The following is a 24,683-nucleotide window of genomic DNA, read 5'->3' as shown; positions in this document are numbered from 1 at the left end:
TCAACATTGTAACAGGGGAAGAATAAATTAAGAGTACAAAAATATATAAGAGCAAAAAATAAAAAGGAGGAGGGGACAGAGAAGAGAATCCATCAAACCATTTAAACAGATTAATCTCACTGTTCAGCCTACATCCAGAAAGGAAGTTGCCACTCTGATCCCGAATTTCTACTCCAACACCTCTATCCAATCTCTAATAACTTGCATGAAACCGTTCCCACTGTACCTCCCTCAAGCCTCAGCTCCACAGCTGAGTAGTTCAGCACCTTCACAATCGTGGACACACACACACACGCACCTCTCCAGTCTCTACACCTTCTAAGCACTCTCTGAAAAAATCACTTTTATTTAGGATAAATATATTTACAATTCATTTTAATCTAGACGTGCTGGCAGGGGACTCTGTCGACCCTTAAAAAAAAGCTGAGCTGTTTTGTGTTACTTTTGTTATCTCGAGAATTGTACTGTTTCATTGTTTTAAGCTGTTTTTGTTAAGCAGGTTTGTACAGCATGATCCTAAAGAGGAAGGATATAAAATAAATGATAAATAAATCTCCAGCCCCCTTATGACCTGAATCACAGCTGTCAAGAGAAAAATAAAATGCCTGGGGAAGCGCCATAGCTTAGTGGGAGAGCATCCGTTGTGCATGTAGGTTCCAGGTTCAATCCTTAGGTATGGGTAAGAAAGGCACCCTGCCGGAATTCCCTGGAGAGCTGCTGCCAGTCAGTGTAGACAGTACTGAGCTAAGTAGACCAAAGGTCTGCCTCAGTATAAGGTAGCTTCCTATGTCTCTCTCAAAATTGGGGGGGGGGGAATGGGACAAAATCCTTCAGTCCCAAATTGGGAGAAGTCTACGGCTCTCCAGTTGTTGTCAAACTCCCAACTCTCATCATCCTCCCAGACCACTAGCCATGCTGGCCGCAGGAGCACACGGAAATCTGAGCACATCTGGAGGGCCCCAGATGTTCCCCACCTCTGCTTTCGCGTTTTTCACTATGTCAAGAGGAAGCATTTGGAGAGACAGCTTTCAAAAGCGATGAGGAAAGTCCACAACCCACTCTGGCTCTCTGGTTTGTTTCCCCACAGAAGACAAGTGCCTCCATTAGGCAGATTTGTTTGAAGGACATTCAGGAAGCACCATTCCATTGTGTTGGGGGGGGGAAGGGAATCCTCTGCACCTTAATGACAAAACAGCACCAGCAAAACAAGGCCTTAAGATGCAAAGTGATTTGGGGGGGGGGGGAGCTGTGCTGCTGTTACAAATGGACCGAGTGACCAAGTCATCTATGAAGTGGAAGCCGCAATTAATGACCCTCACAGGATAGTTTCCAAGGAGATGCACAGCCTGATCAGAAGCATGATTATTCGCAATTTAAGCCCCACAGAGTTCAAAGGGGCTGAAGTGTATAGCAGACTGCAGCTTTAGTTTAGAGACTAAAAACAAAGTTTGTGAGCCAGGAAGCTGGAGCTAGGAGCTCAGAGGACAAGGGGACAGAGTGAGGCTTAGGCGAGCCATATTTCTGAGCTGCACCCCTGAGTGTGGGATTTTGTTAGATTTTCCCACCTTCCCCCCATCTATAAAAAGGTGGTATAACATTATCCCACTGCACATGGAAGATGTAAATCTTAACATAACCAAGGCTGCAAAGAGCTTAGAAGCTGCCACCTTAAAAAAACCAAACTCACTAGAAAGTTTAAACAGCGCCAGTCATACTTCCAAGTAAACATGTGGAGGGGTCAGTGGTCCAGAGCTGCAGAAAGCTCGAATTATATCATTTACTGAATTAAGAGTGCCGTCTACAGACAGACGCATTGCAATTGGTTATTTTTGGCACATGACCTATTTCAAAGCGAAAGGAAAGGGCTGTCTAGCCCTGGTGGTGTTCTCTATCCTCCCCCTCCCCCACCCAACATCTAGACACAGACAATCCCCAAAGAGTGGCTTTTATCGGTAGGTGGGTAGGATAGAGAGAGAAGGGCAGACCAGACAAATTTTAACTTTTATCCATAAAGCCAGAGATAGGCAAAGAAACAGCCCTTGGATTCTATGTGGGTAGGATACCAAAAGGACACCATGAGGGTTGTACCCAAGGGACCAAAAACTGAACAGCTGATTCATTTTGAGCATGTTCATCCTGCTTTTCTAAAAAAAAAATAATAATAATACTTGAGGCAGCAAACAGAGATTGAAAGCACATCTGGAGGAGAGGGAGAAAGAGCAGATTCAAAATTAAGGTGAAATTAAAAATATGAGACTTGAACAATAGCAGAAGAAAGTGCCTGATGAAAAAGGAAACCTATCAGAAAGTGGCAAGTTTCAGCTGCCTGCAAAATGAGCTAGGAGAGTGTCTTTTGGCAGGATGTTCCACTGCCCTGGAGCCAGCACCAAAAAGACTCTACTTAGTATGCCACACCAAGGAGGGTTGGGCTCAGAAGATGACCCCAAGCACCGCTGAAGATCAACAGGTGTAGGGACTGAAAAGCCCCCTTGATAGAAGACCAGCAACAATAACTTTGTGGTACCAGTGCTACAAAAATAAAAGAAGATGGCTGCACAACTTTCCCTGGCCTGTTTGACAAGTCTCACTTGCCAAAAATCTTACCCAGCAAAGAAACACACCAGGAGCTGTGAGTGGTGTTGGAAGGCCTGATGTAGCCCTGAAGTGGTACATTTCAAAGGCCTACCACCATATTATCTGCTCATCCCTTGAGAACTTTGACTCCAGACTGGTTCTTGTGTGAGAATGAGCTAGAGAGAAATTGTAACAAATCAAGACTTTTCAAACCAGCTCTTCAGAGCAGCTCCCAGGAAATCAGCTGCTATGGGGTAGGGGAAAGATGCATTTGAAAGCGGGTGGGGACAGAGAGAAAAAATGAATTTCTTCTGTACTGTTTGGAAGCAGCCAATAATACTCCTTTTCAAATTTTCACTACTGAGGTGACATATCTATCTATCTTCTATCTCCAGGCTTTCTGACTTACACAGTTTTTACACTGCAGGTTTAAACTGCTGCCTTCTTTCTATATGTCATAGTGTTGTCTAAAAATAAAAAAATCTTATTCTTGCGGATATAAATGTTAATTAAATCCACACTCTCTATATATATCCAGGCTTTCTGACTTACAAAGTTTTTACACTGCAGGTTTAAACTGCTGCCTTCTTTCTATATGTCATAGTGTTGTTTAAAAATAAAAAAATCTTATTCTTGCGGATATAAATGTTAATAAAATCCACACCCTATAATCACTCAGGGGGATTCAAGGTCTCATTCCTTCCTAATGCATGGAATACAAAGAGGGAAACATACCATCCCCCGAAGTCCAATAAGGTGGTTGATGTTCAAAGGTTAAGAAATCTCCCTTTTCAGTTATCTCATCCATGTCCCTCCAAGATGTACATTTCAGCCCTGAAGCCTGCTGCTCTCTGATAGGAGAAGAAAGGTAAGAAGCTTCCCTCAGGACCAGTGGACTCCCACCCAGAGGAGTCCAGCAACCCAGCCTCTGAAGCCTGCCCACAACTCTGTGGCAACCAACTACACCACCCTTCTTCCGAAAAGACAGATCACACTCCCCCTTCATTTAATGACATCAAGGGAAAGGATGACTTATGCACATGCTCCCGTTGACCCCAGCACTGCAACAGCAAAAACCCCTCACCCTAATTCAGGAAGTGGGCTGGACCCCACAGAAGGAGCCCCGCCACTTCCCATTCTGCTTTTGTCCGCCTCCCACCACCCACAAAAGGGTCTCAACTCCTCCTGACCTACAAATAATACCCCTCCAACTCCAGAAAAAACACACACATGCATGAGCTCAGACTGCAAACCAGTCAGCCAGCTCCTTCCCTTAGAGAGTGCCCAGTGTCCACACAAGCTCCCTTGGGGGAACAGACTGGAAGTCACTGCCCCAAGGACCTCCCTGTGTCCCCTGCTCGCATTAACCTTCCCCACCCTCAAACGCTAGGAACCTAACCTAAGACAGACAGTCAGAAGCTTGGGTCTGTCTAGTTCAGTACTGTCTACGCTAACTGGTAGATCTCCAGGCTTTCCAGCAGGGACCGATGGGATTAAACATGGGACCTTCTACATGCAAAGGGACGCGGGTGGCGCTGTGGGTTAACCTAAAGAGCCTAAGACTTGCTGATCAGAAGGTTGTCGGTTCGAATGCCCGCAACGGGGTGAGCTCCCGTTGCTCAGTCCCTGCTCCTGCCAACCTAGCAGTTCGAAAGTACATCAAGTGCAAGTAGATAAATAGGTATCGCTCTGGCGGGAAGGTAAACGCCGTTTCCGTGCACTGCTCTGGTTCGCCAGAAGCGGCTTAGTCATGCTGGCCACATGACCCGGAAACTGTATGCTGGCTCCCTCGGCCGATAAGTGAGATGAGCACCGCAACCCCAGAGTTGGCCACAACTGGACCTAATGGTCAGGGGTCCCTTTACCTTTTACATGCAAAGAAGGTGCCCTAGCAATGAGTGACAGTGCTACCCCATAACGCTTTTGTTAAACTGAAAAGGAAAACAGAAAGTCATTCATACACAGAAGGAACTTTGAGGACTCAAGCCGCAACCTTAAACCACCAACCACTTGCTTCTCCACAAGGGCCATTCCTTGGGATTCACTCATCTACTGCCCAGAGAACTGCATACAACACAAGTTATACCACAGTCTCCACATCCACCATAAGGAAGGCCCCACTCATTTCCTCCAGGAAAGGGGGATGGCCCCTCCTGAACACCCTCACCAAAGCAGGAACTTGTTTCCTTAAGCGACCCCACATCCCACACAAAAATATGTTCATTCCCAGAATCCTCTCTCCTTATGCCAAGTGGTGCAACCGCTCACTCACCATATGCTCAGGGTCAGGTTCCCACTGCGCCCGTTTGGGAGATCCCTCTCCAAAACCCAGCAATCACCCCCAGTTACTGGAAGATCAAGGACCACCATGACAGCCCCTTTCTCAGGCAATGAGCCCCACACTGAAGGAGGCACTTCATTCATCAATGCAACACGACCCCCAGGACGCTCCACCCCAAAGAAGGGGATTCACTGCCTCCCCATTGCTCAGCAGAAAGGGTCTGGTTCATTATATCACCCTATACACACCCGCCAATCCTAGGGACTCTGCCATCTCTAACCTTCCGTCTTTATTTAATTTTTATTTAACAGCAAGATTATACCCAAACCTCCTATTCTCTGAAATCTGCCATTTTAGTATACAGTTGTATTTTTAAACAAACTGTTGTTGAACTCTGCCTTCAGTGCTACTTACAAGCAGGAAGGTTTCTTTTCAATTAATGGAATCCGCACTGGAGTAGTGGAATATATCCCCCCACAACTCTTTGGAGCCTTCCCAGGCACCCCACATTCAAGGCCAACTACAGTACTCCCCCTGCTGAGAAATAAGAAAAAGGCCCTTCCATACCTCCCTCATTGATCGCTTCCCAAATAAAGGCTCCCCAAACCCATCACCCTTTTCACCCCTAACGTGAAGCCCCCTCCCAAATAAAACCCACCACCACCTCCTTCCTCCCTCTTGGGAGGGAGTCTCATAACCCACCCCAAATATATATATTCCCTCGCAAGCAAGATAAGACCCACCAGCTATCTTGCCCCTTCTCCCCCATTTCCTCTCATTTGCCCCCCCCCCCGGGGCAGAAGTCACTTTTCACACACACCCCAAACCCCTTTCCCATAAGCAGCCCACGAAGTACCCCTCTTCCAAATCTTCCCCACTGAGTGCTTGGGGGGGGGGAGAGAGAAGAATGCTGTAGATTTTCTATTGTGGGGAGGATCTGAACCCCCAAATATACTAGGGGTGGGGGAGACTGACACCCCACTGTGAGTGGGGGGTCTCATTCATCTCCCCCACTCTAAACTGCCCCCCACTCATAGGGGGAGCCGGTCTCTTCTTCCTCCTCCTCCTCCTGTAAATTGGGGGAGCTGAGACCCTTCAATAAAACAGCTTCCCCCCCCCCCGCCCAGACACCTGTGTGGGGTTCATTTACCCCACATAAAGATGCAAAGCCCCCCCGCCCCAATATTTCTATTCCCCCCTCCATGCAGCCCCCTTACTCACACGGGGGGCTCAGAGGAACACATTTTAAGACCCCCTCCCCAAATATCCACCCTGCCCCCCCACAGAGAGGGAATTCCCCCCCCCCAAACCAACGCTCCTCTCCGAGATTTAACACCCCCCACCTCGCCACAGAAAAGGGAGTCACAGCCTCGCCCCTCACCTGAGGAAACGCCGCTGCTCCCCCCAGGCTCGGGCCCGGCCGACGCCATTTTACCGCTTCACCCTCCTTTCCGCCTCCTTTTCTTTTAAAAAAAATTATTCCGTGTTATTAGCAATTTTAAAAAATATAGTTTTTTTTCGCCGCCTCGCTTTGCCTCACGGCTGGAATCCTCTTTTTCTTGCTGCTTTCTCCACACCGCTCTTCATCACCATCATCATCATCCTCACCACCACCCCCCGGCCTCTTCACTTGGTCTCGCCCGCCTCGCTTCGAGCCGCGACTGCGGGCCGCACCACCCGCGCGCTCCGAGGGGTTGCCACGCCTCCTCCTCCGACCCGTCTCCGATTTTTCACGTCCGCAACCCCCGCTTCCTCTCGTGGACCCGCCCAAACGGCGCCGGGGCAAACCAATGCACGCAAAAGGGGAGGGTGGAGCGACAGAGCGGCGGCTGGGCGAGATGGGGGGGGCGGGAAGCTCTGCCTTGTTTATAACGGACCGCGGGTAAGGGGACCGGTACTGCGCATGCGCCAAGAGGGAAGTGGGCGGCCGAGGCTCTGGAGAAGGCAGCCATGCGTCGCGTGGGAGTGGGCGTGGCTCCACGGCATCTCAACGAGCGCTGGCCTAGTTGACGTTGCCATAGCAACGCCAGGCTAAGCTACCCCGGCCCCCTGAGGGATGCTACCTGATGCAGTTACGCTGTTGCCATGGCAACGCGGCCTTGTTCAATCTGTGCAGTGGGTTGACCTCATCAGATGTGACACCAGATATTATTATTATTATTATTCAATTATTATTAAAAATAGCAACAGAAACACTAATAAAGATGAACAACCTCCTCCACTACTATTGTATCAAAATTAGCTTTTGCATCCTGGCAAAAGAACTTTATATAATCTCTGCCTCATGAAGGCCTCATCAAATGTGACACACCAGCGACATCACATCGTAGTAGCCGGTGTCAGGATGAGATAGAAATGCAATAAAATAAATAACATTAGCAATGTGAATAAAAAAAAATAGCACTAGCATTACAGCAAATTTGAAGGAATGGGACTGTGCAGGCAGTTTTTGGGTTTTGGAAACCCATTCCTTCAAATTAACATAAGGCATTGGGTCTCTGGGATTGTTTAACACCATTTTAGTGGTGACAGAGGAATCCAGATCTAACTACTGTTCACTTTAGAACGAGCATGCAATATCTCTTCACTGCTCCTCAGCTGCAGAATGCATTTGCTTTTATCTCGATTAGTAAGGATTATCGCCCTCTCCCTTTTTTAAAAGCAGTACAGAGAGATTATCTGAAAGCCATTCCTTCTGTTGCTGTCCAGAGATCAGAGAAATGCTTCCATAGATATTTTACAGTCCAAAATCACCTAATGAAATCAAACCACTCCATTTTACAATTGGCCTTGTACCCCAAGCCTTTGCAATATCTCCATACCATTTCCTTCCACCCTGATGAGTTTTACTTGAAGTTTAACAAACAGGTTGAAAGAAGTGTGTGGGTGTGTATGTGGAAAGTTCTGACTTCTATGTGGCTGTATTGTAGCTTACCGGTACTATATAAAAGCAAGTCTCGTTATCTTTAGCTCCACCTACTTTTCCCTTCTGGCCCTGCCCACTATTGACAGGTGGCCCCCAAAAGGCTGCCTCTGACAGAATGTAACCCTTGGCCTGAAAATGGTTCACACCACACCTGTAGAAAATGGACCTAACTCTGCTGAGTTGTGCAATCTTTTCATAATAATAATAATAATATTTATATCCGAAGCTGGGCTCAGAGCGGCTTACAACAGTAAAATAATACAACAAAATCTATTTAAAGGAGGTGCTCTTCGGTGGAAGGCACAGATTCCTGTTTTGCTCCAGGCACAATTCTGTTTTTTGTTTTTTGTTTTATAAGATATTTATTAAAGATTTTCTTAATACAATAAAAAAAACAAAGTAACATATAACATTATAATAACCATATTTTCTTCGCTTCTTTGAACTTCCTCACATCTCTTGTTCCTGCGTTCCAAGTTTATCAAACTTTACCCAGCAATTTATCACCTTGTTTCAATTCTTTTTTTTATAATTTTCCAATATTGTGTCCCTAATTTTAGATATTTTTACCCAAACCTTAAAAGCTTAATTTTAACATAATGTTTATTCAAAATTTATCTTTTCTTAGATTTTCACTTATCTTCATATTCCTTTCAACTAACTTAATGGTGCCATATTGTTTATAATCTTACATCTTTCTTAACACTCATACAATTTACAATATTTTTGTAAATAGTCCTTGAATTTCTTCCAGTCCTCCTCCACTGCCTCTTCTCCCAGGTCTTGGATTCTGCCGGTCATTTCTGCTAGTTCCATATAGTCTATCAGTTGCATCTGGCATTCTTCCAGTGTGGGCAAATCTTGGGTTTTCCAGTGCTTGGCGACAAGTATCCTTGCTGCTGTTGTTGCATACATAAAAAATGTTCGGTCCTTCTTTAATGCTCCAGGCACAATTCTGAACAGGAACTGGAAGAGAGCGAAAACCCTTACCAGGAAGACTTGCATCACTTACACAAGCTTGGTTCCTCTTTCGATTTCAGACGGTGTTAAGAGGCTAACAATCCAAAGGCCAAACCAGAAGCTTAAACGACAAAGTGGAGGTCGCTGTGCTCAGTTTCATTGGGCAGCTGGCTCAGATCACATCAGATAAAATCTTGGCCAGCTTCCCAGAGGAGGAGGAAAGCTCAGCAGGGAAACTCCAGAGGCTCCCTGCTCATCATCACATTTTTAGGCCCTGGAATCACATAGCCATATAAAAACCAATAAACTTGGGGGAGTGACATAAATGGACCTGAATGGAAGCTTAATTCAAACTCTCTGACCTTTGCGGCATAATTAGGCTTCATAGCCCCCTTACAACTCAACAGATCACCGGTAATCTTATACTCCCACCTGGGGGGAAGTTTCAGTGACCCCATCAAAGCACATTTTGAAGTTCTTACTTACCTCCAGTGGTAAGCCGCCATGCTACACATTTCATTATAAACCAAATCCTGAAACATTTCAAGTAAAATAGTCTACCATAAATGAAAGTACCGTATTTTTCGCTCTATAAGACGCACCAGACCACAAGACGCACCTACTTTTTGGAGGAGGAAAACAAGAAGAAAAAAATTCTGAATCATAGAAGCCAAAACAGCAAGAGGGATCGCTGCGCAGCGAAAGCACTGATCCCTCTTGCTGTTCTGGCTTCTGGGGTAGCTGCGCAGCCTGCATTCGCTCCATAAGACACACACACATTTCCCCTTACTTTTTAGGAGGGAAAAAGTGAGTCTTATAGAGCAAAAAATACGGTACATGCCACATTGATCATGACCTCACCAACAAAGTGGTGACAATGTTTAAAACGTGTGATAATTTGACTAATAATTTTATTTTTTATACCCTGCCCATCTGGCCAGGTTTCCCCAGCCACTCTGGGTGGCTTACAGCATACCTAAAATCTTTATTAAAACATAAGTCCTTAAACTTCCCTAAACAGGGCTGCCTTCAGATGTCTTCTAAAAGTCAGATAGTTGTTTATTTCCTTGACATCTGAAGGGAGCATGTTCCACAGGGCGGGCACCAATACCGAGAAAGTCCTCTGCCTGGTTCCCTGTAACTTCACTTCTCAGTGTGTGATACCATCTATGAAGTAACTTCAGTGAAATTTCACAAACAGAACTAGAAACTGATTTTAATGGATGAGCGGCCCCTATTTTGTCCCAGTCTGGAATCTGAATTATATTGCCTATAACCAGTGCTATTTTTCTAGAAAAAAGAGGTGCCATGAACACCTCCCTCGTTCTCTTAGAATGGCAATGGCGCCCACCTGCGAGGTGCCAGAAATAACTTCCAGCGAGTTCCAACAGAAAAAAAGCCTTGCCTGTTATCTGATTCCCAGACTTTCAACAGTGGTTCCACAGTACCATTAAGTTACATGCAGGGGGTTGGACAAGAATGATGATCATTGGACAAGATGATCCTTAGGGGAACCTTCCAGTTCTCCAGTTATGATTCTATGTGCCAATACATGAAAAGCTAAGATGGTTCTTCAGCTCTGAGAATGAAGTCATCAGTGTTTCAGTGGAATGGAACCTCCATTCAAAGAGGCAGTCAACCTCTGGATATCAGTTGTGGGTGGAGGAAGAGGGCAAATTGCAGGACTTGTGGGCTTTCTGGAGGAATCTGTTTCACCAGTGTTGGTGGTGGGGGTGGGTTAGCCTTCATTCAGCAGAGCAGCGCTGGCACTCTTGGAGGAGCCCACCTGCAGATACTAGCCACAAGAGACAGATGAAACTTTTAATTTTTTATTAAATTTGATGTTAAATTCATTACAATTTTTGAAGAGCAATAAACATTAATTGGTAAAAAAGAGAGGTGGATGAAACTTCCAAATGCAGAGCTAGTGCACTTCGGAGTGGTGCTGCTTCGCAGGCTACATGAACGCATCGTCTCTGCCTGCTTTTGGAGACAGAATGCTGAATGGAAGTGGCCTTTAGTCAACCAAGCAAGTTTTATTCTTGCTACTCTCCTCACTATTATTTACACAGCACCATCTACAGTGGTACCTCAAGTTACACAAGCTTCAGGTTACAGACTCCACTAACCCAGAAATAGTACCTCAGGTTAAGAACTTTGCTTCAGGATGAGAACAGAAATCGTGCTCCAGCGGTGCGGCAGCAGCAGGAGGCCCCATTAGCTAAAGTGGTGCTTCAGGTTAAGAACAGTTTCAGGTTAAGAACGGACCTCCGGAACGAATTAAGTACTTAACCCGAGGTACCACTGTACATACTTAGGGACGCGGGTGGCGCTGTGGGTTAAACCACAGAGTCTAGGTCTTGCCAATCAGAAGGTTGGCGGTTCGGATCCCCATGATGGGGTGAGCTGCCGTTGCTCAGTTCCTGCTCCTGCCAGCCTAGCAGTTCGAAAGCACGTCAAAGTGCAAGTAGATAAATAGGTACCACTCCGGCGGGAAGGTAAATGGCGTTTCCATGCGCTACTCTGGTTCGCCAGAAGCGGCTTAGTCATGCTGGCCACATGACCCAGAAGCTGTATGCTGGCTCCCTCGGCCAGTAAAGCGAGATGAGCGCCGCAACCCCAGAGTCGGCCACGACTGGACCTAATGGTCAGGGGTCCCTTTACCCTTTATCTACATACTACTTACCACTTTGCAAAGGGCAGGGGATTAAGCAAATGCATGAAAAATAGGCCTATCGGAGCATGATTGCTAAATGAATTTCTAGTTTCTGCAAGGGCATTAATAAATGGAGGGTGTCTTCTGAATACCCAGCTTTCAGATCCTCCCCGGAAGCGTCTTGTTGGAAAGATGCTGAATCCTCTTAGGCTTGTTTCTCACCCATCGACTTTCTCGGCGTTCGATTCCCCCATTCCCTTCCCAATCTCTGCGTCGACACTCAACTAATCGTGTCTACCCACCATCGGCGTCCGTTAGCTCGGCGCTCGATGACTCATCCCTCCCGTCATTCAAGCGGAGACGTTGCGAATAGCCCCGCAACGCAGGGCGCGTAGTCGCGAGCCGACGGCATCGATCGCCACTCCGCTCTCCCCCCGGGGAAAGACTAAAAATGGCGGCGGCGGCGTCCGCTTCGACGGGCCTGGCTGGAGGCCGAGCGCCGCGGCGGACGGCAGGGAACCGGCTCTCGGGGCTGCTCGAAGCGGAGGAAGAGGACGAGTTTTATAAGACGACGTACGGGGGCTTCACGGAGGTAGGGGGCGGGACTTGGGTTGATGGGCAGCGGCAGGGGGCGGAGTAGGTCCAGGAGGGGGCGGGACCCCGAGTTCACGGCCGAGGCGGCGCTTGCTTGTGATTGGCTGGAAGGAAGGCGGGATGGGCGGGGCTACAGAAGCATAGGTCCAGTTTAGTTTGTAGTGTGTGCAATACGCATAATATAAATATTAATTTCTGGAAAGTTTGAACCAAGAAGGTTCAGCACTTTCTTTCCAAAGGAGGCTGCACTTGGGGAGCCCATAAGCAATTCTACCTGCATATTCTTTTCTGCAACAGGTCGCTTGGTGGTAGACTGCTCCTGGACAGGGTGGTTTCTCTTAGTGATGGTGGCTGAATAAGTCATTTTGGTAGAGAGAGGGAAGTATCTCATTTATATCCTACCTTCCTTCTGCCAGGAGCTCAAGGCATAGCTGTCAACTTTTCCCTTTTCTGGCAAGGAATCCTATTTGGAATAAGGGAATTTCCCTTAAAAAATCGAAACGTTGACAGCTAGGGAGCCTTAAGGTAGCCCACATAATTATTCCCCCTCATTTAATTCCCACAACGACCCTGTGAGGTAGGCTAGGCAGTCACCCAGTCAGCTTCATGGCTTGAGTGGGGATTTGAACCCTGGTCACCTAGGTCCTAGTATGACACTTTAACCACACTAACTTTGGATGTCCTTTCTCATTTTCTCCTTTTTTATTCATCCTCTCTCCCAGAGAACTTAGGGGGGTATACGTGATACCCCCCACCCCCATTTTTAGCTTCAAAACCCCCTTCAAGGTTTAGGCTGAGAAATTAGACTAAGCCCCAAATCCCTACACCATGCTGGCTGGCTGTGGTTTTTTTTTTTCAGAGATATGACTCAGAAGCTGGTGGGGTGGAGCGAAGATATACAAGGTGTGGCTCAAAGCCTAGAGGGTTGGGCAAAGATCTGCTGGGGTTGGCTTGGGGGGACAGGGCATGGCAAATTGAGTCTCTTGCCATTGCTGTTCAGAAAAAGAGCTCTCCCCACCCAACCATCTTTTCTCACTGCCCTGCAGGAATCTGGTGATGATGAGTACAAAGGCGACCAGTCAGACAGTGACGACGAAGTAGATTCCGACTTTGATATTGACGAGGGAGATGAGCCCAGCAGCGATCAGGATGACAACGAGCCCAAGAGGAAGCGGAGGGTTGTCACCAAAGCCTACAAGGTAGGTGTAACAGGAGATGGGCAGAGCCGGGCACACTGATGCCCTCCTGAAATTCCAAATCCATGAATGGGAGAGAGCAGGGCTGGTGGGAATGCTGAGCACCAACTCATAGCTGTCAACTTACAGATTTGAAAATAAGGGACCAGCAGCCTCGAAAATAAGGGATCAGCGGCCAAAATAAGAGATTTTGGCTTAGCTTATACATACATCTGGCACTGATGGAGCCATGCTGCTTTGGCTGCGACTGACTGTTCTTTGCAGCGGGTTGGACTAGATGATTCTAAGGGTCTACAACTCCCACCAAAGAAGAGTGACAGACAAAACTTATGAATGACGTCGAGATGGCAAAGCTTACAGGCAGAATTAGAAACTAGGAAGAGGACCTCTTTAATAAAGATTGGGGAAAGTTTATAATTTATCTGAAAAGCTATTGTAAAGAGTTACTTACATTGGTAGGATTGACAGAAACCTTGTAGTAAAAATTTGAACTATGGATGGACAAATGATTTATAAAAATTACAGTTATGAAAGGGATGCAGAGGGGGAAATCGCTACATTAAGATGCTGCACTGGTTGGAGGGCATGCTAAGTAGCACGTTGGGGCTGCCGTCGTCCTGGCGCAAGGAGTTCCATCGGCCCTTCCCTGCCTGAGAGGGAGGGAGACTTTCACCCACGCTGTCCGTAAGCCCAGCATGAGGCAGTTGCAGCACTGCGGCGGCCGCTGAAGCGCCACCCTTCTGCATCCCTCCCCATCCCCTCCTCTTCCTCCTCCCTCATGACGCCTCCTCAGCCGCCGCTGCCATTTCCGGCTTCCCCTGGCAGCACGGCGGAAGTCTCACAAGAGAGGGGCTGCCTGCCCACCCGCCGCCACCCGTCTCCTCACGACGTGCCCCTGAGGGGGAACAGGGAGAAACAGAGATGTGGCAGCTCGTGCGTGCTCTCTCTCTCGCAGCGGAGGACCCTGAGCCTCTGCTTTCCTCCCAAGCCGGGCAAGCATGAAACCCGGGAAATTTAAGGGACATCATCAACAAGGGACAGCAGCGGGACACGGCGCTGGGATAAGGGAGTTTCCCGCCAAATAAGGGACAGTTGACAGCTATGCGCCAACTGCAGCAGTGTCTGAGCTGCTCTTGTGTCTCCACTGAGAGGCAAGCAAAGTGGAGCGAGGCATTTGCCCGGCTGCATTGAAACTGCTCCCACTGCTGGAACGGAGACTGCTGGGAGTGCAGAAAAAGAAAGTGGAGAGGGAGGTGTTTGTGTGCAAGAGGCAATACTCCTGTCCCCTGCGGACTGTGGGATTATCCATGGGGTGTGTGGGGGTGTGTGGGGTGGAGTTGGCAACCTTCTGCCTGGGGTTTGAGGACAATGGGCAGCACCTGAGAGGAGCCCCTGCGGGAAGTCATTTTAAGAACTACGATTTAGCTTTTTAAGGACCTGAATTTGCTTTTCCTCTTTCCTCCCCCTTCCTTTTTTCCTTTTGAAATTTTATTGACTATTTTCACATAACAAATTATTCCAGCAATTATGTTTTCCCCCAATTTCCCCCCTCCCCACTACCACTTCCCTCAGTTCCTCTTTCTGATTTGTTAGCACATTTTGTTCTCTGCATATTATAAAAATGTATAAATCTCTAAGTTATCCATCTATTATATTAACAAATAAATTTGTGTATGTTTATTCAAAACCTGCCAGGGAGTCCAATTCATTTTGTTGTTTCTTTAAATACTTTGTAAAAGGTTCCCATTCTTCTTTGAAGTCACAGTCGTCCTTGTCGTGCAGTTTGTGCGTCAATTTTGCCGGTTCCACATAGTTCATCAATTTTTCTTGCCACTGTTCTTTTGTTGGGGTTTCTTCATTCTTCCATCCTTGTACTATTAAAACTCTTGCTGCCGTTGGCACATACATAAATATGTTCTTCATTTTCGTTGGCAGGTCTTTCCTTTTTTCCTTTTGTGTCCTGCTTTCTTAGACCATAAATCTAGAAGGGACTGTCTTGTTTTTGATTGTACATAAGTTGCTCTGGGATCTTTTGTTGGTTGAAGAGTTGGGGGTGGGGAATGCTCTAAATAAATGCATCTTAAACTTGGCTTGTTTTGTTTGAAGTCATTTTAGAAGGGGTCCATGACTCTAATTGTAGGGTGCTCTCTAGTTATTTTAGGTCTCCCCAAAGTCAAGAAAATGTAAGCTCTGATCTTTCATGCTTTTTAAACACCTGGTGGCTTTCTGTTCTGCTGATGAATCACATCTATAAACCACCCTTCCTAATTTCTGTTGTTTGAATCCTCCGTAGGAACCCATCAAGAGCCTGAGGCCCAAGAAGGTAGACGCGCCTGTAAGCAGCTCCCAGAAAGTGAGAGAGGAGAGGCTGGCCCCAGCTGAGCTCCAGGATGACCTCGGAGACAGTAAGTGCCCATTTTGAGTGTGCATTAATTAAAAAGTCTCAGATTAAACCAGAGATGAGGAAGCTTTCTCAACCTGAAGGCCGTATCCTTTCATAGGCGACTTTCCAGGGGCTGCATGCCAGGGCTGGGCAGGGCCCAGAAGAAGAGTGGTAGAGCGAAGAATGTGATGCTCAACCTTTGCACGGAAGGCCACATCGCAGCTACACAAAAATCAGTGATTTCTACGCATACACACATGAAAGAATGTAAGAGCAGCCTGGCATCTGGATCAGGCCAAAGGGGGCCCATCTAGTCCGGCATCCCAATGGGAAGCCCACAAGCAGCATCTGAGTACAATACCGCTTGTCCCTCCTACAGCTTCAAGCAGCTAGTCTTCAGAGACACCTCTGACAGTGGAGGCACAGCAGAGCCCTCATGGCTAGTAGCCATTGCTGTCACCATGAATTTGTCCAATCCTTTTCTGAAGCCCTCCCAAGTTGGTGATCCCTGTTGCTTCCTGCCGGAGCAAGCAAAAACCATATATATATTTTATTAAGGGTTTTCTTGTTTTACAGTGTAAGTGTAATGCCTCGTATTTTTTTTCCCCATGTAACATTTTTACAAATCCATTTCATTTGTTGAGGCATTGGGGGGAGAAGAAAAAAGAAAAAAAGGGGGGGAAAAGAAAGGGGGTGGAGGGAGGGGAGATGGATGGGGGTCGGGTAGCGGTGTTTCTATTATGCTTAATGTATGTAGAGTTTGGTGTCAGCGTGCTTGTGTTGTTCACTTGTGTTCCTTTGGTGGTGAGAGGTTGGGGTTGGCCTAGGGTGTGATTGTTTGTTTGTGATTGGCTGCGGTGATCTTTGTTTTCGTGTGTGAGGTGGGTGGGTGTTTTGCACTGCCTGAATAATAATAAATAATAAATTTTATTTATACCCCACCCTCCCCAGCCTAGACTGGGCTCAGGGTGGCTAACACCCAATATAAAAACAAATTGATTGAAATACAACTCAAAAACAAGATTAAAATACAACATTAAAATATTAAAATACAGCCTCATTTCAATGGAAACTCAAATCAAAAAGTTTTTTGGGGATGAAAACGTCAAGTCTTCACCAAGGCTAACTATCCAGACTGGTCCTACATGGGACAGAAAAAAACCAGGGAAGTCCCCAAATAAGAGTTCCATCACAGGAGGAGAAAGGAAAAAAGAAGGGGGGGGGGATCAAATTGATTCCAAGCCGAAGGCCAGGCGGAACAACTCTGTCTTACAGGCCCTGTGGAAAGAAATCAGATCCTTTTATTTGTCCTGAATCTTCCAGCTTCATTGGATCGCCACAAATTCTCGTGTTACGAGAGAGGCAGACAAACTTTTCTCCATATCCACTTCCACACCTTTCCATTCAGGCAAGGCCTTATCGCTGTTCAAAGGCATGCTGTCATTCCTGATTATTTTAGTTATGGATCGCTTCCTAGGAGGCATCCCTAAGTGATTTATAGTTGCCTTCCTACCAAGCAGAAACACTCCAGAAGGGTGTGAATCAGGGCCTGTGAGGTGTTAGACCTAGGGAGAAGTGGGGTGGCTTGGGGAGTGGAGGTGTGGCTTGTGGAGAGGCCCAAGGGCCAGTTAGAAAGGCCTGGAGGGCCGTGCTTGAAAGTCCCCATTTGAAATTCTTTGCTCTCCCTCTTGTTTCAAACTCCTTCCTCCTAACCCTTGCCCGCCCAGGCCGCAAATACATGCGCCAGTCGACGACCGAACACACGCGGCAGACCTTCCTACGCCTGCAGGAGCGCCAGGTGCAGTCGAAACGCAAAAAGGGAGCGGGCCCCAGCTACGAGCGGCCCCTGACCCAGGAGGAGCTGCTGGAAGAGGCCAAGATCACAGAGGAGCTCAATCTGCGCTCTTTGGGTGAGTCAGGTCCTGCGGTATAGCAAAGTTACTAAAGTAAAGGTAAAGGGACCCCTGACCATTTGGTCCAGTCATGGCCGACTCTGGGGTTGCGGCACTCATCTCGCTTTATTGGCCGAGGGAGCCGGTTCCAGTTCATGTGGCCAACATGACTAAGCCGCTTCTGGCGAACCAGAGCAGCGCATGGAAACACTGTTTACCTTCCCACCGGAGCGGTACCAATAATAATAATAATAATAATAATAATAATAATAATAATAATAATTTATTTGTACCCCGCCCATCTGGCTGGGTTTCCCCAGCTACTCTGGGCGGCTTCCATAAAAACCAGAAATACACTAAAATATCACAGATTAAAAACTTCCCTGAACAGGGCTGCCTGTTTATCTACTTGCACTTTGACGTGCTTTCGAACTGCTAGGTTGGCAGGAGCAGGGACCGAGTAACGGGGGCTCACCCCGTCGCGGGGATTCAAACTGCCAACCTTCTGATTGGCAATCCCTAGGCTCTGTGGTTTAACCCACAGCGCCACCCGCATTCCCCTAGCAAAGTTACTAAGGTAAAGGTAAAGGTACCCATACGGGCCAGTCTTGCCAGACTCTAGGGTTGTGCGCTGATCTCACTCTAGAGGCCGGGAGCCAGCACTGTCCACAGACACTTCCGGGTCACGTGGCCAGCGTGACAAGCTGCATCTGGTGAGCCAGCGCAGCACACGGAACGCTGTTTACCTTCCCGCCAGAGCGGTACCTATTTATCTACTTGCACTTAGGGGTGCTTTCGAACTGCTAGGTTGGCAGGCGCTGGGACTGAACGACGGGAGCGCACCCCGCCGCGGGGATTCGAACCGCCGACCATGTGATCTGCAAGTCCTAGGCGCTGAGGATTTACCCACAGCGCCACCCGCGTCCAGCAAAGTTACTAGTCCATAAGAATTATCCAGGAACGGATGCGCCTCATGTCAAAAGTTTGGGGTTGTCAGGAGTTTCGCTTTCTTTCCTCTGTGCAGAGACGTACGAGCGCTTGGAAGCAGACAAGAAGAGACAGGTGCAGAAGAAGAGGAAATGTGTGGGGCCCACCATCCGCTACTACTCAGGGACCATGCCCCTCGTGTCCGACCTCGGCTTCAAGGAAGAGAATGTGGACGTTGAGGGGTAAGGGTTTTCGGCTTGCCCCCGGGATGGAGCAAGCTGGATGTGTGAAGCAGTAGGCCCAAGTTCCTAGTCCTTAAGAATTTTGTCAGGCACGGCTTGCCTTTCCAGGCATATTTTGAATCTGGGAGCGTTGTTGGCCTAAAAAAGAAAATGAGAGAGCCCGCTTTGTCTCCTAGTGCACAGAAACTGCCTGGTCGCCTGGTGGGGATTCCACTCACCCAAAGTGACTAGGCGAGTGGTTATTCACAGCCTTGGGTTCAATTCTATATCCAGGCCAATTGTACATCCAGTCCTTTAGAGACCCTCACTTATGCAAGTCGCAGAGTAAGAACACACTCTAAATTTTATAGCGGGTATGCATTGCTTAAATTAGTGTACGGACAGAGAGGCTCGATTATTACTATTTTCAGTCGGGCCTCTCTGCCCATTATCTACCTTCACCACTGAAGCCTGGAATACTACTGTGCCTCTGAGCATGTGCAAATTTTCTTTTCCTTCTCGCTGGGCGACCACAACTGGTAGAATGGGAGATCATATACCTTCCCTTCAAGCATTTAAGGGAAGGGCTCTAGCTCAGAATTGGAGCGTCTGCTTTGCATTCAGAAGGTCCCAGGTCCAATTTCTGGCATCACCAGGTAGGGATGGAAAATACTATTCTCTGAGACCTCCAAGAGCTTCTGCCAGTCAGTGCAAACAATACTGTTCTTGGTGGACCAAGGGTGTGGCTAAGTATGAAACAGCTTCCTAGGTTCCTATTTAAAACCAGCCCTTCGTTTGGAGCCATGAGGACTAGAATCTTACTATAGGGCTATAGCTCAGTGGTAGAGCATCTGCTTTCCATGTCCCTTGTCTGGACCGCTGGAGGGCTGCTGCCAGTCAGTGTAGACAGTCATGAGATAAATAGACTACTAGCCTGCCTCACTAGAACTTAGTTGAATACAACTCCATGTCCATTCATTTCAGTGGGGCTACTCTGAGCAGGACAAACAGGTGCCACATAAGACCCATTCCGCATTTGCAAGAACTTGATCTTTCAGTGCAGCAGCACCTACACTTCGGAGCTCCCTGCCTATTGACGCCAGGCAGGTGGCTTCACTGTGCTCTTTTCGGCACCTGCTAAAAATGTTTTTCTTCAGGCAAGCCTAATCAGGCCTTTAGAAAGTTGGTGCCAGTTTGAATTGGTTTTTATCTTAACTTTTCGTACATCTTAAATGCTTGTAGATAATTTTGTGTGTGAAGCTGTTTGAGGCTCCCCCCACCAAAAAATATATATATATTCAGGTGGTGTATAAATTTTGTGAAATTACAAATAACACTGGACCCCTTCCCGCCTGCTTCAGTTTGGACCAGGACATGCAGCCCCCGCCCCTGGAGGCCCCGCCAGCACCTTCCGCCTCGGCCGCCAAATGTTCACGGACCTTCATCACTTTCAGTGACGACGAGACTTTTGAGCGCGTCTTCCCGAAGTCTCGGGCCCCCAAGCTGCCTGTGAAGGAGGTCTGCCCCGTCACCCACAAGGCCGCCATCTACCGCGACCCCATCACCGACATCCCGTACTCCAACATACGGGCCTTCAAGATCATCCGCGAGGCCTACAAGAAGTACATCACAGCCCATGGCCTGCCCAACGCTGCCGCAGCCGCCCTCGGGGCAGGGCCTCCCATGGCCGACTCCAATGTCCGAGCCACCAGACAGAAGATCATCATCAAGCAAAGCGTTCCTAATACGTAGGGCATGGGACATTCCTTGCTGACTCCACGTCCTGTTTCCGCAAAACGGCTGTTCGTAGCAAACATGAGAAAATAAATAGGCATGGCAGTAAGAATTGGCCTTCAAGGGAGAAACAGAGCCTGGTTATAAGGTCATTGTAAGAGTTTCTCAAACGTTCCAGTTTTGTTCTGCTCCCTTCTGTTCAAAAACCATTAGAACAAAGATAATCTCAGGTCATAATTTATTTTCCAGTAATGTAGTCATTTTCAGGACGTCTGTCGGCAACAGACCGTCTTGTTTCCGGCGTTTGGCAAGCCAGATATTCCCCGAGATTCACAAATCAGCTGCTAACCACCTCCAATTTCATTTGCACCACAACGGCCTCGTGTTGAAATGCCTGATTTGATTGCCTCTGTGTTTGCGATCCGTTCTTATACTACCACCAGTAATGTTTATATACAGCTTAAGATGCAAAGTCCCTGAGTAGCTTACACAGGACGTTAATTCAGAGAGAGAAAATGCATATACAGCATTTAAAACCAAAAATACAAAGAAATGCATCAGTAAAAAATGGAGAAGCCATCAATGAAACATTCCTTTAAATATCAATAACTAATATAAACAGAAATGCCTGCTTTAAAAGATGGGTCTTTAGGAGGTGTTGAAAGCTTGCCATTGTTTCTGCCTCAGGAAAAGCACATAGAAGGAAGCTTGACCATTGGCCGGATTGACTGGGGCAGAGGAGAGTCCAAACAACAGCTGACGCGTCACAGGTTTCCCACCCCAGGTTTAAAAGATAAACCCGGCAATGGGATTTGGGCAGGGCTCTCAGACCAGGCACCAAGGCATTTAAATCAAAATGTCTCCTTTAAAAAAACCAACCACCATCGCCCCACATTTTTGGCACAAAGGTTAATGCCAAACTTCTATTGACTGCTCACAGTTCGAAAAGCGCCCACTATTCCTAGCTAATTTGTTTTGGCTGCCTGTCCAAACAGTGGGTGTTACACATCCAGCAAGCCACGGAACAGGTCTGCGTCCCAGTGGGGCCACCGTTGAAAGAGTACGTTGCCACAGGTGTCAAGTCCCTGTTCAGCTTCGCTGGGGGGTTCCCATTGGGAAACTCATAGGCGCAGCCGATTGCAGTGGGGCTTGCTATCAGAGAGCCCTTTCAGAGGAGCAGCCTGTATTTCCTTTGTAACCGTATCCTTCTCTGTTGTCACGTATGAACTCGGGCGCCTTGTGGGTCAAAAGTTGGACACCAGACCAAATGAGGCCCACGCCTGCTGCAGGAGAGGGGAAGGTTTTGTGGAGGTCTTTCCATGAGGGCCAGATGGTTGTCTTTCTTCGCAAATTGGGGGAGGGAAAGCTATTTTCGTTGGGTCGAAGAAAAATGCTTCAAGTCTGACTGGATGGTCAAACGAGGCTGAGCGTCTGAGCAGGACACAGGCATGTGGGAACATGAGTCTGCAGCCGGCGAACGAGAGCTGTTAGCGGGACAAAGTCGTGGATTTTTTAATTAACTGAAGAAAATACTATCATTTTTTTTAAACAGTTTCAACAGCCTGTAGAACATTTCTCTGAAAATAAATGGCTTTAATGTGACGTCTTCATCCTTGTCTGTTGCCTTCCTCGATTTTAAGGCTGAGGTTGCCGAACTGCAACTCCCTGACCAGTTTGAACCCAGGTCTTGCTGGTCCTCGGCTTGGTCCTATGACTCATGCCACTGCGTCACACTAAAGCCTGGGATATTTCAGTCGGTAGAGCATGAGACTCTTAATCTCAGGGTTGTGGGTTGAAGCTCCATGTTGGACCAAAAAGATTCCTGCATTGCAGGTGGTTGGACTAGATGACCCTTGTGGTCCCTTCCAACTCTGATTCTATGAACTTCTGGAGGGGGACAGGTGCCCACCCACCCACAATCCCTAGAGGCTGCCTTCATCTGCTCTGCTTTGATTGTCCACCAGGGGGCGACACCACACCAGGTACCACCACGATTCCTATCCTAGGCCAAAACACAGCCTTTCATGCCTATCGGAGTGACCATTACCAGCCATGGGGATCCCCTTCTCTCCCCGATACTCACAGAGGAGCTTCCAGAGGTATAAAAGCTGTGGGTTAATTCGAGCCAGCGAAGGAGCCTTCAGGATGTGCAAGGGGCGTTCGTTCCTCTGAACGTGAGCAGAGTGCTTTTTTTCTTTGTCGCAGAGCAGCTGTGCCTCGGTGGTCGAGCATTTGCTTGGCATGCAGTAGGTCCCGGGTCTGATCCCTAGCACATCTGGGAAAGGCTCCTGGTGCGAAACCCTGGAGAGCTGCTGCCAGTCAGCGCAGGCAACAACAACAACAACAACAACAACAACAATATCTTTATTGTCATTGCCCCCTCTCAGGGACAACGAAATTTACTTGGCTGCTCCATCCACCCAGGTAGGGCACTCCACACAAAATCAGAACAACTATAAAAACACTAATTAAAACAATACAGTATAATACAGCAAGGAAGATTAGATGACTTTCAAAGTCCAGGTTTCCCATTCAGGGCCGAGATCGCTCTGGAGAAGAAGCTGTTTTTGAGACGGCTCGTTCTTGTCTTCATCGTCCTGTATCTCCGTCCCGACGGCAGGAGCTCGAAGAGACAGTGACCAGGATGCGATGGATCTTTTACTATGTCCAGTGCCTTCCTATGGCACCTTGTGGCATAAATCTGCTCTAAGGTGGAGAGTGGGCAGCCAACAATGCTCTCTGCTGCCTTAACAACTCTGCACAACCCCATCCTGTCCTGGGTAGTACAGCTTCCGTACCACACACATAGGCCATAAGTGAGCATGCTGAGCTGGATGGACCCAAGTGTCTGGCTAGGTATGAAGAAGCTTCCCAGGTTTCTTATTTAAAAACAGCCCTTTATTCAGAACCACGTGGACGATGATTTTACTTTGCTTTTAGGGGAAGGGGTTTGGCTCGGTGGAGAGAACATTTGCTCTGCATGCAGAAGGTCTCAGGTTAAGCCCATGACATCTCCAAGGAGCGCTGGGGATATTCTTCACCAGAAGCCGTTGCGTGGAAGGCTGCGGTTCCTTTTGCATCCTCCCTTTCTGCATCAGACAGCAGAGAATTTGGGTCTTTTGCAGAGGCAAGACACTTCCTGAGCTTCCCCCAACCAGTTCACTATCTCAGCAGGCTAAGCTTTTGTTTCTATTTGCACACAACCAACTGTCTAAAAAGAAAAAGAGAGAAGGGGTGAGGGAGGCAACTCTGAGGATCCTGGAAAGTGGAGGGCTGAATCTGTGAGGTAGCATGATAATTACTTTATTCATTTCTGCACCACAAATTTCTCGTATTTTTTCTTAAATATCTGTAAACCTCTGTCATAAAACATATCAATGTATCAAAGCGGTCTGCAGCAATAAAACCATACAATAAAAACCATTAAAGAAGTTAAAAACAAACATCAATTAACAATTGTGCAAGGATGTCTTCTTAATTGCTTGCATAGAGAGGGCAGGTTATAAAAGTTTCAGCAGGTGTTTAAAAATGGGAAGGCGCCTGCTGAATCTCCAGTGGCAGAGAGTTCCACAGGACTGGGCCCAATGGCACTAAAGTGTTTCTTCTTGTCAACTGAGCCTCATCTCACCAATGCCGCTCCTGCAGATGATCTCAGTGACTGAGCTGAGATATAAGAGTTCAGGCGGTCCCGGAGACCTAAGCACAGGGGGCAGCGAACTTTTTCAGCAGGGGGCCGGTCCACTGTCCCTCAGACCTTGTGGGGGTCGGACTATATTTTGAAGAAAAAAAGGAATGAATTCCTATGCCCCACAAATAACCCAGAGATGCATTTTAAATAAAAGCACACATTCTTCTCGTGTAAAAACACCAGGCAGGCCCCACAAATAACCCAGAGATGCATTTTAAATAAAAGGACACGTTCCACTCATGTAAAAACACACTGATTCCCGGACTGTCCGCGGGCTGGATTCAGAAGGCGATTGGGCCGGATCCGGCCCCTGGGCCTTAGTTTGCCTACCCATGCCTAAGCAGTTCAGGGCTTCAAAAATTAATATGAGGACCTTAAATGCAGCTGGGTGGTAGATGGCAGCTGGTGCAGATGTTTTAACAGCCGTGCCACATGCTGTCAGACAGATTTCCCCATCATGAGTCTGGCCATCACATTCTGACCCAGCTGGAGCTTCTGAACCAGCTCCAAGGGCAGCCCCACGCGGATAGCACTGCAGTAGTCCAGCTGCAGTGGAGGCCTGGCTAGGCTTGAAATGAAACAAAACAGAAGCACCAGCAGCATCTTCCCGGTTGAACCGGTCCTTCGGCTTGGCACTTCTCAGCTGTGGCC

At 47.7% G+C, this 24,683-nt stretch overlaps 2 protein-coding genes across 23 annotated transcripts in view; one reads left to right on the top strand and one right to left on the bottom strand.

The window, feature by feature from the left end:
* PIP5K1A (phosphatidylinositol-4-phosphate 5-kinase type 1 alpha) overlaps positions 1–6,755 on the bottom strand; it is a 48,505-nt gene extending 41,750 nt beyond the window's left edge. For 6 of the 21 annotated variants that reach the window (XR_014558588.1, XR_014558589.1, XM_083715710.1 and 3 more), the window contains exon 1: positions 6,237–6,755. Coding sequence is in view for 14 of the 21 variants with exons in the window: in XM_083715710.1 (XP_083571836.1) it covers positions 6,237–6,285 (49 nt within the window). In the remaining 7 variants the exon portion in view is untranslated. Of the gene's footprint in view, positions 1–3,309; positions 3,439–6,236 lie in introns of those variants that run through there. The other 15 variants (XR_014558590.1, XR_014558591.1, XM_083715714.1 and 12 more) reach the window with 10 other exon arrangements.
* A 3,845-nt stretch (positions 6,756–10,600) lies between these two features.
* Positions 10,601–24,683, top strand: part of VPS72 (vacuolar protein sorting 72 homolog) — a 54,666-nt gene continuing 40,583 nt past the window's right edge. Inside the window, exons 1-6 of one of the 2 annotated variants that reach the window (XM_083715970.1) lie at positions 10,601–11,989; positions 13,038–13,190; positions 15,481–15,592; positions 17,298–17,480; positions 18,487–18,631; positions 19,972–21,946. In XM_083715970.1, coding sequence (XP_083572096.1) covers positions 11,849–11,989; positions 13,038–13,190; positions 15,481–15,592; positions 17,298–17,480; positions 18,487–18,631; positions 19,972–20,362 — 1,125 coding nt within the window. In that variant the 5' untranslated portion in view covers positions 10,601–11,848 and the 3' untranslated portion in view covers positions 20,363–21,946. Of the gene's footprint in view, positions 11,990–13,037; positions 13,191–15,480; positions 15,593–17,297; positions 17,508–18,486; positions 18,632–19,971; positions 21,947–24,683 lie in introns of those variants that run through there. The other variant, XM_083715971.1, reaches the window with a different exon arrangement.

The sequence above is a fragment of the Podarcis gaigeae genome, assembly GCF_964106915.1.
Source record: "Podarcis gaigeae genome assembly, chromosome: 16".
In the NCBI taxonomy this organism is placed as follows: domain Eukaryota; kingdom Metazoa; phylum Chordata; class Lepidosauria; order Squamata; family Lacertidae; genus Podarcis; species Podarcis gaigeae.
Note: the sequence above shows the minus strand (reverse complement) of the source record. Positions and strands in the feature narration are given on the sequence as shown.